This window comes from Zonotrichia albicollis, chromosome 28 (assembly GCF_047830755.1).
Source record: "Zonotrichia albicollis isolate bZonAlb1 chromosome 28, bZonAlb1.hap1, whole genome shotgun sequence".
Lineage (NCBI taxonomy): Eukaryota > Metazoa > Chordata > Aves > Passeriformes > Passerellidae > Zonotrichia > Zonotrichia albicollis.
The window spans coordinates 6,471,408-6,488,333 of record NC_133846.1 but is presented as its reverse complement, the minus strand read 5'-3'; the positions used below and the strand labels follow the sequence as shown (position 1 = coordinate 6,488,333).

At 55.4% G+C, this 16,926-nt stretch overlaps 1 protein-coding gene across 3 annotated transcripts in view; it reads left to right on the top strand.

Annotated features, from left to right (window-relative positions):
- The window catches only part of PLXNA2 (plexin A2), a 128,594-nt gene that overhangs the window by 56,145 nt on the left and 55,523 nt on the right, over window positions 1-16,926 (top strand). For all 3 annotated transcript variants that reach the window (XM_074528300.1, XM_074528298.1, XM_074528299.1), the window contains exons 5-6: window positions 13,216-13,316; window positions 16,541-16,664. In XM_074528300.1, coding sequence (XP_074384401.1) covers window positions 13,216-13,316; window positions 16,541-16,664 — 225 coding nt within the window. The remainder of the gene's footprint in view (window positions 1-13,215; window positions 13,317-16,540; window positions 16,665-16,926) is intronic.

Below are 16,926 nucleotides of genomic sequence, written 5' to 3'. Positions count from 1 at the left end.
TTATTTTTTTAAACAAGCAAAAACCAAAATAAAAACTACCACAAAGAGCCTCACCTGGCCTTTAATCCTTGTGCAGGAAGGGGAAGCAGCCATGTAAATAATTCTGCCTCCCCTGCAGCCTGCTGGGCTCTGGGTATTAATGCCAGGGGCCAGAGCTGTTGGGGAAGGCTGGTGAGAGGAGGGATTTGGGATAAATGCACCTCAGCTCTGCTGTTTGTGTAGCTGAGATGTGCCTGCCCCAGCCACGGGTCCCACTGGGGTCATGTTTGTTTGGCTGTGCCTTTATTGCTCTAAGTGTGAATTTAGCAGCTCCTACCGGGTGAAATACGATTGTCTCTGTGCTCCACGGCCAGGCTGGGCTTTGCTGAGGTTCTGAGCGCAGCTGCTGCAATATTTGGGTTTATTAACACCCAGCCAAGGCAGACACACAGCCCTGGGGCTCAGCTGCTGGATCTGTGCCCGGATTTGTCCCTTTTCTGCAGATTTGGGGTGATTTGGATACCCAGGGCTGGCTGCCATCCCCATCCCTGCAGAGATCCATGATCCCTCCTGTCCTTGTGCTGGGCCTTCTCCTCCCTGCCGCCACTGGGGCAGGGATTGCTCTGCTCTCTGCTTTTTCTTGATTTATCTGTTTTCCCCTCACCCATCTTGCCTTTCTCACCCATATTTATCCACATATCCACATATCCATCTCTCTATATATTTATCCAGCAACTGAGATGCAAATCCAGCAGTGCAGAGGCAGCCAGGCCCATCTGGGACAGCACAGGCTGCTGGAAATATTTCTACAGCTTTGCATTCCCTTTCCCCCTGCCTGTCCCAAAGAACACAGGGGTATCCTCTGCATGTAATGAAGTCTCTGAAGGGTTGAACAATATTTCTTTTCCGCCTCTAACTAATCTTTTTTAATGCTTGACAGCCTCATGTTCTGTAATTTAATGCATTTTATTTAGAAAATAACATTTAGTGCCACTTTGGATTTCCAATTATTCTTCAATCGGACTTTGAGGGCCTGATGTCTTTGTCACTTGGATGTGTGCAAGAGATGGCAACATCAGAGCAGACAACAGCAAATTATTTCCACTACTGATTACTAGGCTGGGGAGGAAAATATGCAGGGACAAATTTAGTCTCAGCATAAATGTATGAAAATGAGTTAAAGCATTGCAGCAGCAGCTCTTTGGCTGGGTGTGGATGGGCAGAACCAGCCTGGCTCACCCTGCAGCACCAGGGGATCTTTGGGGATCTCTCCTGAGATGTTTTCCTTGGTCCTCACTGACGTGTCCATGGGTGGGAACAGACCCATGTCCTACACCCAGCCATGCCAGGCTCCTTCTTTGGGGAAATGGGCTTAGAGCTCATTTTCCTGCAGAACTCAGGAGTTTGGGATATGCTTAGGACAGCTCGTTCCTCATGCTGCCCGTCAGGTTCCTAAATTATTTGTGACAGCCGTGTGTAATGATATACAAATGGGAAAGTGATGGAGTAGCAGAAAATTGACTGGCAAGGACAGCGTGATGGAGTTGGAGAGCAATCCTGCTAAAAAGCCGTGGAGGCTGCAGAGTGTTCCTGGAGCAAACACCAGGCAGGGCCCTGGCCAGGCTGTGCAAGCAGCAGTGATACCACTCTGTGACCTTTAAAGCTACTTAGGGCACTCAAATGCTTCACATTTTCAAGGCTCTGTAAAATTACACAAACCTGCCGTGCCTGGGATGTTCCTCCTGGGTTTGTGCAGTGTTTGAACAGCCCTGAATGGCTCTGAAATGGAGAACTGAGGGTTGCCTGTGTTCCTGTCTGTGTGCAGCAGGCCTTTGTGGCTGTGGAGAAGGTTTGAGCAGGGTCTGTGCTGAATGTCCCTGGCATTGCCACAGAGCTCACTTGGCAAGGCAGCATCCCATGGATGTGGGCTCTGAGGGATGGACCCTGCAGCTCTGCCAGCCAGGATTCATGGAATCCTGAGGAATGGAAGGGACCCACAGGGATCATCCACTCCAAATCCTGCACAGGCACCCCAGGATGCCCAGAATCTCACCCTGGGCATCCCTGGGGGCATTTCCCAACACTCCTGGAGCTCTGGCAGCCTCGGGGAGCCTGGGCAGTGCCCAGCACTGGTCACCCACTCTGGGATGTGGGATGCTGTGCTGGAAAAGCAGTGGGAAATGGGCACTGGAGGAGCCAGAGGGGTGGATGGCATCATTTGGGCAGAGCTGCAGCTCAGCAACCCTGCCAGGCACACGCGAGGTGCGGGCACAGCGAGGCTGGGCCATTGGAGCCGTGCCCGCGTGTGCCAAGAAAACAAACAGAAAGGGCCAGTCAAAGCTTTTCAGTGTCACTGACACCCTGGGACGTGCCAGAGCCAGGAACAAAGGCAGCATTGAGGCACAGCATGGCCTGGGAGGCTGCTGGGAGCGGGCAGATGCGGGGCTGTGCCCACACTGTGCCCATGGACACGGTGGGTGGCAGGACACGACCTGGGCTGGCTCCTCAGCAAGGAGGGCAAACAAAATGTGACCTCCACACCCCCTTGTGTGCCAGGGGTGGCACTGAGGGGGCTCTGTAGGGACAACAGGACATTCCTGCTCCTGCCAGGCACAAGGCAAAGGCAGCTCCGAGGTGAGGTGGCAGGGGATGGGTGGCTTTGGGACACTGGGCTGGACAGAGAGAGATGCCAGAGATTTGGGGCACACCTTGCTCTGAAAGTGCCAGGCAGGGAGGTTCATCCCACTGGCTGTGGGGATGGACAGGGCACTGCCACCCGTGCTGTGCCCCACTGCAGTGCCCTGCCTTGCCCATGAGCTTGGGTGATGCTCTGTGTGAGCACAGGGTGACTGTTCCAGCAGGGCTGCAGCTCCTCTGTCACTCCTGTTCCAGCAGGGCTGCAGCTCCCCTGGCCCTCCAGGCACACCAGGACACACACCCTGCACTGGGAACAGCCAGGCTGACCCGGCCCTGTGGCTTTGGCTGCTTTGCTCCAAGCCAGGAAAGCAAGGGTTAAGCTCAGGGCCCCTCTGGAGAGAGGGAAATAACCCCGGGGACCCCGGGGTCCCTCGCTGTGCTCCAGCTGCCTCCGTGCATGTGCTGCTCATTTTTCATCCTGAGCACAGCTGCCGCCAGCAGCTCCGCGCTACCCCTGCTCCTGCCAGTTTTATGAGCAGAGAATAAAGAGGGGGAGCACACAAACCACCGAGGTTCATCTGCCAATTGTCAGGGACCGAGCCATGGCAGGCACCTTTTCATTAGCAGCGCTCTTTATTCATCCCCCACAGGCTGCTCTCATTTTGAGGAGGGGAGCTGCTGCTGCTGCTCGGGTGTTTATGGTGCTTGGGCCCTGATTAGCTGGGTGGGATGGGAGGAGCTGCCTTCCCTGGGGTCTCTCCCGGGGGGCAGAGATCGATGCCAGGGCTGGCAGAGCCCCAGGGCTGCCCCCTCCCTTCAGCTGGGTAATTAGCAGCTCGGGAGCGGGGGAACAGAGGTCACACGTGGAGTGGGACCATTAACCCCGTCCCTCGCCAGCCACCCTGCAGGGAAATGCCCTGGGAGCAGCTGCTGCAGCGCTGGCTCCCAGCAGGACGGAGGCAGCTGAGGCAGGGCAGAGCCCCTGCCAGGGCACTCACCCTGCTGGGAGCCTGCAGCTGACAGACACCGTGCCAGGGATGAAGTTTAGCCCAGAAGTGGAGGTTTCATGGTTTCACATGGCAGAAAGAGCCACCCTTAAGGGTCCCTGTCCCAGCTCCCTGCCAGAGGCAGAACAGGGAGGTTTGCGGCTGACAGACGCCGTGCCAAGGACAAAGCTTGGCCCAGAAGTGGTGGTTTCATGTCTTTCATGGGGCAGAAAGAGCCAGCCTCGTGAGTCCCTATGCCCTGCTCCAGCCAGAGGCAGAAGACAGAGCAGGTCATGGATCCACCAGCTCTTCTCCTGGTTTTTGGCATTCCCACGTTGTCCTTAATGAGCTGATCCCTGCTCGATGCCCCATCCTGGGGCAGTGATTCCCCTTGTTCCCAGCCTCCCCACAGAAGCTGGATAATTCTGTCCTCCCCAATCCCTTGCAAGCCCAGAGCTTTTCCTGGAGCTGCTCTGTAGGTAGGCTCAGCACAGGCTGCAGGATCCCCCTGGCAGTCTGTTGGGTCTGCTGCTGCACTGACGCCAGGGATATTTATGGAAATACATGCAGAAGCTCCTCAGGCTCCGATGGAGCAGAAATAGTTTCATGGCATTATTTGCCCAAAATGCCACCGTTCTGAGTGCTGGATCCGGGCACTGAGAGGCTGATGTCAAAGCAGCTGCTTGCAGCAGGAGCTGAGGTGGCTGCCAGGGACAAGTGCCTCGATGTGGCAGCCCTGAGATCATTAATGCAGTATTAATTCTGGGGTCTGAGCTTGTATCAGCCCTGGGAGCATTAATGCAGCAATTCTGGGGTCTGTGTGGGGGCTCTGAGCTTGTATCAGCCCTGGGAGCATTAATGCAGCATTAATTCTGGGGTCTGAGCTTGTATCAGTCCTGGGAGCATCAATGCAGCAATTCTGGGGTTTGTTGGAGGTTCTGAGCTTGTATCAGCCCTGGGATCATTAATGCAGCATTAATTCTGGGGTCTGAGCTTGTATCAGCCCTGGGAGCATCAATGCAGCAATTCTGGGGGACTCTGAGCTTGTGTCAGCCCTGCCTCAGTCAGAGCATTGCCACAGCCCCAGAGCTGCTCTTTGATTCCCCATCTCCCGTGCGCCAGAGGCGCAGCCCAAGGAAAAGCAGGTAAAGATCAAAGCCAAACCCTTTACCCGACCTTCCCTGGCTTCAAACCCCGTCCCAGCTCTGTTTCCCACAACGGGAGGCCCTGCCTTGGTGCTCCCACTTTGCCAGGGGCGCTCCCAAGCCGCAGGCAGCCGCGTTTGCTCCGGGCTGTTTGAAGAGCTCACTTGTGGTGGCACCGCAAATGAAGTCATGTCCCAAGGGTTGTGGGGAGGGTTTGATGGGGAAAACCGCCGTGTTGTGGCTCGTGACCCAGCCAAACCCTAACTGTGTGTTTAGCACAGCCCGGGCTGGAGCTGTTTCCTTGGCACGCTGCCCTTGGCTGGGATCACCCATCCTGTGGTTGGGGCTGCTCAGGAGTCACCCCGGTCGTTAGGAAAGGAATGTTAAAGGGCTGTTGTGTAAACCCTGAGCAGGCCTTGTTTTCAGTGTAAATCTGCTGCAGGGAATGGTTTAACCTTCATCGTATTTTTTTTTTTATTATTTCATTAAGTAAGATTTATACAGGTAGAGTATTGGAAAGGTCATCCGTCCCTTGAGCTGTGGGAAGGCTCTGAGCATTCCTCCCTCTCCACTTGGCTGTTTCACCCCTGGTTTTGGCTGGGAAAGCACCAGGCCTGGGTTGTGTTGCCTTTTGGGGAGTGAATTTATCCCAGGGGATTGCATCCCAGCTCGGGGGAAGCAGGAGTTATTCATTCCCCTCCTCTCCCTCAGGAAATTTGGAATGTTGGATCTGCAACAGGGACCTGGGCTCAGTCAGGATCTCTGGATGCTTTGCTGCTCCTGTACCCCTGCAATGAGATATTTTATGTCTTTCTTGTTTACTGACATGTGATAAGGCTGAGTTTTGCAGATATTTAAGATCCTCCAGCAGCAAGACATCAGTGGTTTGCCAGCACAGCCCGGGTGTGCTTTAGTGCTCTGCTTATCCACAGCTCTGAGCATCCCCTGGCATCCAGGACTGGCATGGAGCTCCACAGGCTGAGGCAGCAGAGCTGGGAAGGAGCTTTTGCAGCTTTTCTAGCAGCAACCTGTTCTCCAGAGCTTTTCTGAACCCTGAGAACAGATGGCTGGGCTGGAGGCTGAGATGCAAGGACAAGGGACTCGTGTTGACATTACCTTTACCAGAGTGCCTTTCATCATTAGCATGTAAATGCCAGCAAACACCCAGGAATTATCCATCTATGATCTCTTCATCAGAAGAGGCCTCTGATCAGGTTAATCTCACTTTCCCAGCGTGGAAAGGAGGATGCTGAGCAGCTGTACCCACCAGCAAGGGGAAGCAGAGTGAATTTCTGAGAGGGGAGGATGCTGCGAGCAGCAGGTTTGAAGTGGCTGTCAGTGATTGCTCTGCCTCTTGCACAGCGCTGCCAGGGCTGGAATGGCAGAGCTGCTGGTGCTGATTGAGCCTGAGGGGCTGATCCTGGGGCAGCTGCCCTGGGACACCCTGGCTGGGTGCTGAGCAGCCCAGCTCTCCCGTGTGTCACTCACATCTTTCATGGAAAATCCTTTCCTTAGGATTCTTCCTCCTGAGAAGCTGGGAGGCCTCAGGAACAAAATGTAAACAATGGTTATCTGCTGCTGTGGAATGCAACAGGTGCATCTGTGATTGGTCTCATGTGGATGTTTCTAATTAATGGCCAATCACAGTCAGCTGGCTCAGGCTCTCTGTCCGAGCCACAAACCTTTGTTATCATTCCTTTCTCTTCTATTCTTAGCCAGCCTTCTGAGGAAATCCTTTCATCTATTCTTTTAGTATAGTTTTAATGCAATATATATGATAAAATAATAAATCAGCCTTCTGAAACATGGAGTCAGATTCTCTTCCCTCATCCAAGAACCCTGTGAACACCATCACACCAATGGGCAGGAGGGAAGCCCCCAGCCCGCTGCATTTCCATCCTCTCACTGATCTCCTCTCCCTCCTGAGAAGCAGAAGAAGCCAAAGCAAGTGTGGGGGAGGGTGGAGGAAATGTGTTTTAACAGTAAATACGGCCTTGTTATTTATCAATGCAGAGTAATTGAAGTAATTTCATGTCGGTTTTAAATGCAGCGCCCAGGGATCTAATCTATCTGTCTAATATTAATGGGGAATATTTGCTCGCCTCATTCATTCATTACTGTTTTCATTAAGACTCTAGTCCCATTTAGGAGTCTGTTTGTCATTTTAAACTCTTCTGTTTTATCTTAGCCTGCCACAATCCTGTTTAACAACTGAAGTGAATCCGTGAGCTGCAGGCTGGCAGCCTGGGGGAAGGGGCTCTGCTGTCTGGCGTGTGCTTTTCCTGGGGAGCCAGGAGAAACAGACTGCAGGCACTCGCGGTGAGGCAGCCTGCCTGCACCCACTGCCTGGAGATGCAGGGTTCCTCAGCAGAGCTGGGTGCCTGAGCTCCCAGCAGGGCCATCCCTGCTGGGACACAGCTCTGGGGGCTCCAGCGGGTCCCAGCCAGCCCAGGAAGCTGCTCGGAGCAGGGATGGGGTTGGTGAATGCTCAGGGTGCTTCCAGCTGGGTGCTCTGGTTCCTCACGAGGTGTGTTCCCCTCTAAGGCATCCCCACCTTGAGGGTGCCACAGATTCATGGAATGGTTTGGGTTAGAGGTGACCTCAAATCCACTCAGTGGATTTGGACAGGGACACCTCCCACTGTCCCAGGTGCTCCCAGCCCCAGTGTCCAGCCTGGCCCTGGGCACTGCCAGGGATGCAGGGGCAGCCCCAGCTGCTCTGGGCACCCGTGCCAGGGCCTGCCCACCCTCCCGGAATGGAATCTCCTCCCACTGCCCAATGCCAAGGGCTCTGTCCCTGTCCCCTTCCCTGTCCCTGGAGCATCACCTGCAGGGCTGGGCGGGCACCAGGGCTGGGCAGCCCCGAGCTGGAGGCTCCAAGCCTAATTAGAGTCCCATCCAAGCCTAATTAGAGGAAAGGGAGCATTGTGCTGTTAACGACTCTCTGGCAAAGTGCTCTGACTAAAACAGTAATTTTTCTGTGCACAGCCCAGTTGTGAGTGCTCGTTGAACACCTAATTACTTCGGTTACTGCTCCAGAATCATTCTGAAATCTGTTTTTGCTGTTTTCTCACCAAACAGAGAGGGGAAGAAGCGCGCACACTTTCTAATTATTCACCTTAATTAATTTTCTGAGCTTCTGTTAAAACTTTGAAATGACTGCAGGGAGCACATCAGGAGTTCCATGGCAGCCAGGCAAAGCAGAGGCCGTGAACTGATGCGAGATGAAAGTTTCCTGTGCTGGATTGATCCCCACCTGAGCCCGGAGATTTTGGAAGGCTGCCCCCCTTTTATCCTGATTAATTAGTTCCCCCGAGGCCTGGGCTAATCAAAGGGCACTGCTCATCAGCTGGTGGCCGTGGCAGGGTGGCATCAGAGGACGGTGCCAACATGTCAGGGAGCCGCTTGTGATGGCAGCAGTGATGTCCCCTGGCAGGAGCACGGGGATGGGAACACCATCCTGGAATCCAGAGGGGCTCCCACAGCAGCAGGGAGGCTCTGTCATCACCCTGGCAGCTGAGGGGCAGCTCCTGCCTGGATCACCATCCTGGCTCCCAGGAGCTCGTTTGACCCTTTTGGTGCAGTCAGGAATGAAATTGCCTCTCCCTGAGGTGTGGTGGCTTTCCAGGGACCCACAGAGGTTTGTGGCTCGGCTCTGTGTCCAAGCCAGCTCACTGTGATTGGCCATTCATTAGAAACAACCACATGAGACCAATCCCAGATGCACCTGTTGCATTCCACAGCAGCAGACAGCCATTGTTTACGTTTTGTTCCTGAGGCCTCTCAGCTTCTCAGGAGGAAGAATCCTAAGGAAAGGATTTTCCATAGAAGATGTCTGTGACAGGGCTGGATGCCAGAGGGACATCCCAAATGCTGGGCTGAGCCTGCACCCACAGCTGGGAGCCCAGCGAGGGTGAGGGATGGGACACCCGGGGTCTGTGCCAGGCAGGGGCACCTGCCCCTGTGCCCACCCTGCTGCCCCAGAGTGCCACTGTCACCTGCTGGGGCAGAGGAGGAGCTGCCAGAGGCAGCAGCCCGAGATGAAATCCCATTTCCCCTCCTGGCCGGGGCTGAGCTGCTCCCGGGAGCTGGGATCTCTGCCTGGCACTTTGTTATTCCAACAAACCCCGCTCAGATGTTCCATATTGATGTGATGATTAACTGGAGCCGTGGTAAACCACAGGGAAGTGTTTGTGTGCAGGAGCCTGTGTGCCAGAACACGAGGCTGCCCCGAGCCCTGCTGGGATGCTGGGCCGGATGGATGCAGCAAACTCTGGCTTGAGGACAATTTTCCTGCTCCAGCAAGCCTCACCTCGGGATATTTGCTGTTTTTTCAGCCTTTCTGGCTTCCCAGAGGAGGCTGTCCTTGCTTTCATCACCTCCCCTGGAGCCTGGCACGCTGCACGGAGGGTTTGGGGGAGCCAAGGAGATGGGAATGTGTGCCGGAGATCTCATCCCTCACCCAGAGTGATCCAGTGCCCGTGCTCCAGCACAGCTTGTCCCCCTCAGATGTTAATGAGGTTCTTAGTGCAGCAAAGCCAAGCCCAAGCAGAGGTTGCCTGGATCAGAGTTGAAGGGGCTCTCTGCGTGCATCTGCAGTGCTGTAATTAAATAATCCCCTCGTAGCCATGGCAACGTTGTCTCCCCGTCCTCTCCCACTCGCTGCTTCTCTGCCAGAACTTCCCGGCCTTGATTTGGTTCTGACAGCCCGGGGGGGCTCTGGGAGGCCCTCAGAGTGGGCTGTGGGACAGCAGAGCCGCTCCTGCAGGAGCCCTGCCCCTGCCACAGCACTGCTCCTGTGGCACTGGGATGGATGCTGGAGCCATCCCCACCTTGGGAGCTCCACCCTGGGGATGCTCCTCTGTTGTTTGTGGTTAAACTCCCCCTTTCCCCTCTCCTCTGTGTCCTGGCTCTGCCCCGTGGATGCATTTCCTGCATCCCACTCACTCCTGGTCCTTCCACACTCCTTGAGGTCTCCACCAGGCAGGAGCAGCAGTTTCCAGGTAGGGATTTCCACAGCCCGAGGCAGGCTGCACCCACATGTCCTGCTCAGCAGAGCCACAGCATTCCCACCCCTCCACACAGGGAATTTTCCTGGCAAAGGTGCCCAGCAGGACATTCCACCTGCAGCTCTGCTTGGAGGCACAGGAGGAAGAGGAGCAGTGGGAAGAGCCTGCCAGACTTTTTACAGCCTCTGGGAAAGTCTGACTTTATTTTCCCTGTCACCCTGACACATTAATGGCTCAGCTGAGGCGTCCTCCTTGCTCCTTCCCACACTTTTTCACGTCTCCTGCCCCGGCACAAAGCGGAGTTTTCTCATGAATAAAGGAAAGAATCAAATCTCATTGGAAAGTTCATCAACTTTGGGCTCCTGCTCAGTGAGTGATAGATGGCTTTAATTACACTGAACTAGTTGGCATCTCTACTCCACTCCCCAAAGTCATTAAAAATAGATTTTCTGTTTGAACTCCAGCCCCCCGAGGGGTCTGTGGGCAGCCTGCTGTGGCTGAGAGATGCTCCAGGGGCTGTCTCCAGCCAGGGGAGGTCACAGCACCGGGCTGGTAGCACGCAAAAGCTGTGGAAACTTTGCTTTGGCAGTTTATTTAATTAATTAATTTATTTTATTTATTTATTTGGAACTGGTTTCTTGCACTTATTTGCTCCGGGGGCTGGCAGAGTTGGAATCTGTGTGTTTTGGAGAATCTGTATTGATTTTTTTTCTTTTTGTAATTTATTTTATTTTGCTGGTGTTATGGGTCAGGCAGTCAGGGACAGTAATAATGAGGCTTTATCAATTAATGGTTGAGCAGCAGGTGCATTTTGGCAGGGAGAGCAGGAGGAGAGGTCACGGTTGGGCTGGGGGGAGCAGGGCTGTGCCCTCAGCACTGAGGAGATCCCCCAGCAGTGCTGGATTCTTGGCTGCTGTCCTTCACACAGATGCTCCCCCAGAGACATTGTTCAAACCCTCTGCGTGGTTTTTAAAGAATTATCATGTGCAGCTTCCGAGCAGAAAAAGAAACGAAGCGCTCAACATCAAATCATCTCTAATGAACTCTTATTCACATAATTCCAGCCCTCCGTTATTTATAGAGCGCAGCGAGAGCATCCAGCTCCTCACAAACATGAAACAAGCCCTGAGCTGCATTTAAATCACGGGGACAGATCCTGCCAAGCCTCCCTTTGTGGGTGTGAGCGTGGGATCTGCTGTGCTGGGGGATTTTGGGGCTGGCTCAGGGCTCAGCGTGCTGGGCTGGTTTTAGGGGCAGCCCAGGGACCTTCCTGGGTGCCTCCTGTGCCAGCTGGTGTCTCCCACAGGGAGATTTTGCTCTGAAAACCCCAAAGCTGGGTTTGCTGCTGGCTCTCCACCCAGGGGCAGCACGGTGGCTGCAGCACTGGTTTGCACTGGGAGGTGCTGGGCGGTCACTGGGGTGGGCAGTGTCTGTACCTGGATGGGCCGTGCTGGGGGGCTGTTCTGTCACCAGGCCCCTGGGCTTGCTCCCACCCTATCTGCAAAGCGCTTTTTGCCCCTTACAAGGCAGAGGCAGAGCAGCAAACAGCACATCCCCTGTGCAGACCCTGCGAGGGCACCCCAGGCCCCTCTGCAGCCAGGACTCAAACCCCAGCCCCTCATTTCCACCTCGGAATTTCTCCTCTCTGCTCCTGAAGCTGTTCCCACCCATCAGGGGCTGCAGGCACTCCCAGCTCTGCCCTGCCCACCCCTCATTCCCAGGGTCCCAACCCAAGCCCTCCACCCTCCCCACGGGCTCCACCCCAGCCAGAAAACTCCAACCCCAGCAATCTCTATTTCGGGAAAAGCTGTTGAGTGGGGCTGAGGAAACAAGAAGAATAGCAGCCCTATTGGTGTCCAGCTCAGAGAGGAACTGGGTTCTCACTGTGTCAACAGCACTTGGCGTGACAGTGGCCGTTGTGCGGGCAGACACTGCTCCTTTCAGCGCGGCTGCTGGGAGCCGGGTGCTGTTGTGACGGACAGAGCCACAGCCATCCAGCGCTTGTTTGAATTCCCAGCCAGTTGCAGGCATCGCTCCTGGGGCCCAGGAGCTGTGTGAGGCTGGGGGAGGATTATCTGCGGCGTTTGCTGGGGAAATGGGAGTAGAATGGCAGGATGGCCTGGGCTGGAAGGGAGCTCAGAAATCATCGGGGCAGCTCCCGCTGTCCCAGGCTGTGCCAAGGTCTGTCCTGCCCGGATCTGAACACCTCCAGGGGCAGGGAGTCCACAGGCTCTTGAGCAACCTGGTCAGTGCCCCCCAAATGTACAGGAAGAGATTTCTTCTTGAAGGAAGGAATAGGAAGGAATTTCTTCTTGAGCAACCTGTTCCAGTGCCCCCCAACCTTACAGGAAGGAATTTATTCTTGAGCAGCCTGTTTCAGTGCCCCCCAATCTTACAGGAAAGGATTTCTCCTTGAGTTACCTGTTCAGTGCCCCCCAACCTTACAGGAAGGAATTTCTTCTTAAAGGAAGGAATAGAAAGGGATTTCTTCATGAGCAATCTGTTCCAGTGCCCCCCAACCTTACAGGAAGGGATTTTTCCATATTTTGTACAGGGAACACCACAGGAGCTCGAGATGCAAACCCACCCTGCTGCTGGAGGTGGCAAGGAATGGGTTGGAAAGGTTAAAGTGGTTCGAAATGCTGGAGGTGGCAAAGGATGTGTTGGAAAGGTTAAAGTGGTTAAAAAGGTTACAAACATCTTTGCTGGAGCCAAGCAGTGACCTGTGGTTAAAGCCTGGTGTCGTTTTGAAGCCTCTGGGGCTTTCAGTGCTGGTAAATAGGTCAGGGCCGTGCTGCACCTCACCATCACCATCATCCCTGTGTGCTGTGAGGGGGAGAGGGGTTTAGAGCAGCCTCTGGGGCTGTTCCCACCTGTGCTCCCCTCTGTGGCATCAGACCCACAGTGGGTCAGGCCTGGGGGCCCAGGTGGCTGCTGCTGGAAGGGCTCAGAGTGGCCCCAGCAGTGAAACCCCAACCCAGACCCCACAAAGCAGTGAAACCCCCACCCAGACCCCACAAAGCAGTGAAACCCCCACCCAGACCCAGCAAAGCAGTGAAACCCCCACCCAGACCCCACAAAGCAGTGAAACCCCCACCCAGACCCCACAAAGCAGTGAAACCCCAACCCAGACCCCACGAGCTGCCACAATCCCAGTGATTCATCCCTGCAGCAGCTCCCTGGGGAAGGGTGAGGCAGAAATTGTAAATCAGGGAGGAGAGGGCTCAGCTCCAGCCCAGAGGGGTCAGGGGAGCTGGCAGCCCTGTGGGCGCCCAGCTGGGGCTGTCTGTGCCCAGCCCTCACCCAGGGGATGGGTGATCTCATGTCTCAGTCTGCAATAATTCCTATTCTTGGATGTCAGAACGAATTCATTTCATTTCATTCCATTGTGCCCGTGGCTCTGAGGGGCTGCCCTGGCTGGGTGGGCAGAGCAGCCCTGAGTGTGCTGTGTCCCCTGCAGGTGTCCAGGGTGCCCGTGGAGTCCTGTGAGCAGTACACGACCTGCCAGGAGTGCCTGAGCTCGGGGGACCCGCACTGCGGCTGGTGCTCCCTGCACCACATGTAAGTCCAACCTTCCCTGGTGATGAGAGCGGCTCCCAGAGCTCCCCAGAGCCTCCCACACAGAACAAGCAAGGCTGAAGGTCCCCAAGTCCATTTTTCTCTCCTTTGGGCATTCCCTGCATTGCAGCTCGGATGCCATTGGAGATCCCTGGGAGACGGGAAGGGAAATCAACTCCTGCTGCAGGGGCAGGGTGATGTGGATGGAAAACCAGAGGGGAAAATGATGGAAAACCAGAATTTGGACTGGTGGGAATGCAGGCCTGCTGGTTTGCACACCCGCCTGCTGTTCTGCACCCTCCTGCTCTTTGCCCAAACCCCAATAATGTGGAATTTTTAAAGGCAGCAGCAGATGTGATCTGTGAGTAGGGCCTTGCTTCCAGCGAGGTTCCAGCAGCAGAGCAGAGCACAGAGCCCCTTTAAATCCCCAGAAGGGAATTTTCAATCCTGCAGGGGAGGTCAGGGGGTCCCAGCTCCAGCTGCTCCGGGGGGACCCGGCAGAGGGGCTGGGAGCTGGCACAAAGGGCTCAGGGTGCTTTTCTCCAGGGGAGCTCCAGGAAAGCCTCTCTGCATTCAGGAGGTGTCTGTGCCCTTCCTTTCTCTGGCCTGCCATAACAACCAGCACTTCCTAAGGCGGAAGGGAGCGCACGGGGCACAGGAGGGGACAGAAATCCCCCCGGCCCCGTGCCAGCTGCTGGGCAGCCCTGAGTGCCTGGCCAGGGGGGAGGAGGGCCCAGGGACCCGCACAGCAGCTCTTGGCCCCTTGCCTGGGGAGCAGGTGCTGGGGGGAGCTGCAGGCTCCTGCACAAACCCGGCCTGGATCCGGGGCTGGGGGCACAGCAGCTCCCACTGTGGGGCTGGGGGCTGGGGAGGGGTGGGAGAGGCTCCTCAGCCCTTGAGCATCCCCCCAGGATTCTGTCAGAGAGGGGCTGGGGGTACCAGCAGGGCTCTGAGCATCCCCCAGCAGCAGCCCAGGGCACTCTGAGCATCTTTGGGGTTTTTAGGTTTTTTCCTTCCCCAGCGAGCCCCCGCAGCAGAGCCACCCTTGGTGCACCACGCCCCAAAGGCTTCCCTGCCCCAGCTCCTCTGGCAGCAGGGAATTGTTTCCACCCCTGTGTGCCCACCCTGGGCAGGGGCTGCTGCAGCAGGAGCAGGGCTGGGGGCTCTGGGGCTGCTCCTGCAGCAGCTCCTGTGCAAGGATCAGCGAGCACTTCCCCCATGCTAATGAGCTGAATCTTCACAAGCCACCTGGGAGGCAGGTAAAGGTTGTTATCTTCATTTTGCAGAGACAAAACCCTCGATGACAAGAGGAGAGAAAAGTGTCATTTCCTCTGCCCTTTTGGCCATGACATTTCAGCATCAGCCTATTCCCAACAAGGGCTCTTCCCCTGATGGGATTTATCAACCCTCCCTTCAAGCATCTGCACTTTGGAGCAGTGATCATTTTTTAGCTTTATTTTTTTAAGCTGTGAATAATTGTGTTTATCTTGCTGTTCCTCGAAGCCTCTGTCATCTTTGTTGGGAGGCCCCCAGTGCTGGAGTGTTTGTATTTAATTTGCCACCTCTCCCCTTTCATTCTCACATGTTCCTACTTCCAGCTGCTCCCTGGAAGGTGCTGGGCCAGGGGTGATGCTCCCGCTGGGTTTGGGGATGGCTGAAAGGCTGAGGGATGGAGCAGGAGGGGATTTGCTCATCCTCTGCACGGACAGAGGGATGCTTTGCTCTTTGGGAGCCGTCAGAGGCCTCCAGGAGATTGTTAGAGGATCTCTGCAGCCCAGTGGGATGTGAAGCCTGCAAGACTTCCCCGTGCTGCTCTCTGCAAGTGTGTTATTGTCTCCAGGCCTATTTATCTCTGTTGGGGCTGTTGCCATAAATAGGATGATAAAAAAGAGCCATTCCAGCGAGTCAATGAGATAAAGGCTCCAGTCAAGAGCTCACTTTAGGGCTATCTTAGAGATTCACTTAAACCTCGATATTTCTTCCTTTGGCACCATTCATATTTAGCTCCTTTGTGCTCCAAAGGAAAAGGTACAAAAGGGAGAGGGTGAGGAGAGCAGCCCCAGCGTTTGTTGGGGATCAGGGGGGTGGTTTGGAAAGGGAAAGTGGAAACTTCCCTTCATCTGATGCAAGCTCCCACTGTTCCACAGAATCCCACAACACTCGGGTTCAAAGGCACCTTAAAGGCAAATTTACTATGTGCACCCATGGAGTTGGGGTTGGAAGGGAAGGGTTTTCCCCAAATGACAAAAAGCAGGGAATCCTGGAGGGATGCCAGCACCACAGTCTGCTCTGGAACACTGGCAGCCCTGCCTTGGTGCCCAGTGGGTGCCCTGCTGGATTTCTCTCTGCAGCAAAGCAGGGATGAGGAGCTGTGCTGGGGCATGCGGAACGCTCAGAGCACTCCAGGCACCTTGGCATGCTCGGTTCCTGCTCAGAGCACACCTTGGCACCTTGGCATGCTCGGTTCCTGCTCAGAGCACACCTTGGCACCTTGGCATGCTCGGTTCCTGCCTTGTGGTTTTGCTGATCACAGAATATTTTCCAGCGCCCTTTGGTCCTAACGTGGTGCCCAACACCTGCTCCCTGTGCGGGGCATCACCAGGTCCTGCTGTGGAACATCTCCCAGGGGTTTGGGGTGTTTTGGGTGCCCTTGGGGGTGTTTTCAGTGCCCTGGGGCAGTGATTTCAGTGCCCTGGGTGCGATGTGCTCTGAGGGGTGTTTTGGGTGTTCTGTGTGGGTGTTTTCAGTGCTCTCAGGGGTGTTTTCAGTGCTCTGGGGGATGTTTTGGGTGCTCTGTGGATGTTTTCTGTGCCCTGGGGGATGTTTTCAATGCTCTAGGGGGTGTTTTTGGTGCCCTGGGGGATGTCTATTGCCCTGGGGGCTGTTTTCAGTGCTCTAGGGGGTGTTTTCAGTGCCCTGGAGGTGTTTTCAGTGCTCTAGGGGATGTTTTCAGTGTCCTGGGGGGTGTTTTCAATGCTCTGGGGGATATTTTCAGTGCTCTGGGGATATTTTCAGTACTCTGGGGGACGTTTTTGGTGCTCTAGGGGGTGGTTTTGGTGCTCTGGGGGAGTTTTGGGTGCTGTGGGGGGTGTTTTAAATGCTCTAGGGGGGATATTTTCATTGCCCTGGGGGATGTTTCGGGTGCTCTGGGGATATTTTCAGTGCTCTGGGGATGTTTTCATTGCCCTGGAAGTGTTCTCAGTGCTCTGGGTGCCCCTGTGTGGCAGGTGCTCCCCGCGGGATCGCTGTGAGCGGGCACAGGAGCCGTTCCGCTTCGCCGCGAGCATCGGGCAGTGCCTGAGCGTGGCCGTGCAGCCCAGCAGCATCTCGGTGTCAGAGCACAGCCTCCCGGTGAGCAGGGACAGGGCCAGGGGGCACAGCCGCCCCCAGCAGGGAGCAATCCACAGCCCAGCCTTCCCCTTCCCCCTGGCACAAGTGTTTTCTCATGAAGTCACCCTCACACAGGGATGGGGCAGCCAAGGGGTCACTCAGGAGGGTGGAGAGTGGGGGCAGAAACAAATCCCCTTCCCTGGTGCCTCGGCTCACATTTCCCTGCTCCTAAAGGAAAGGCTTTGTTTCCCAAAAAGCTCCTCCGTGAGCTGGGCTCAGGCCT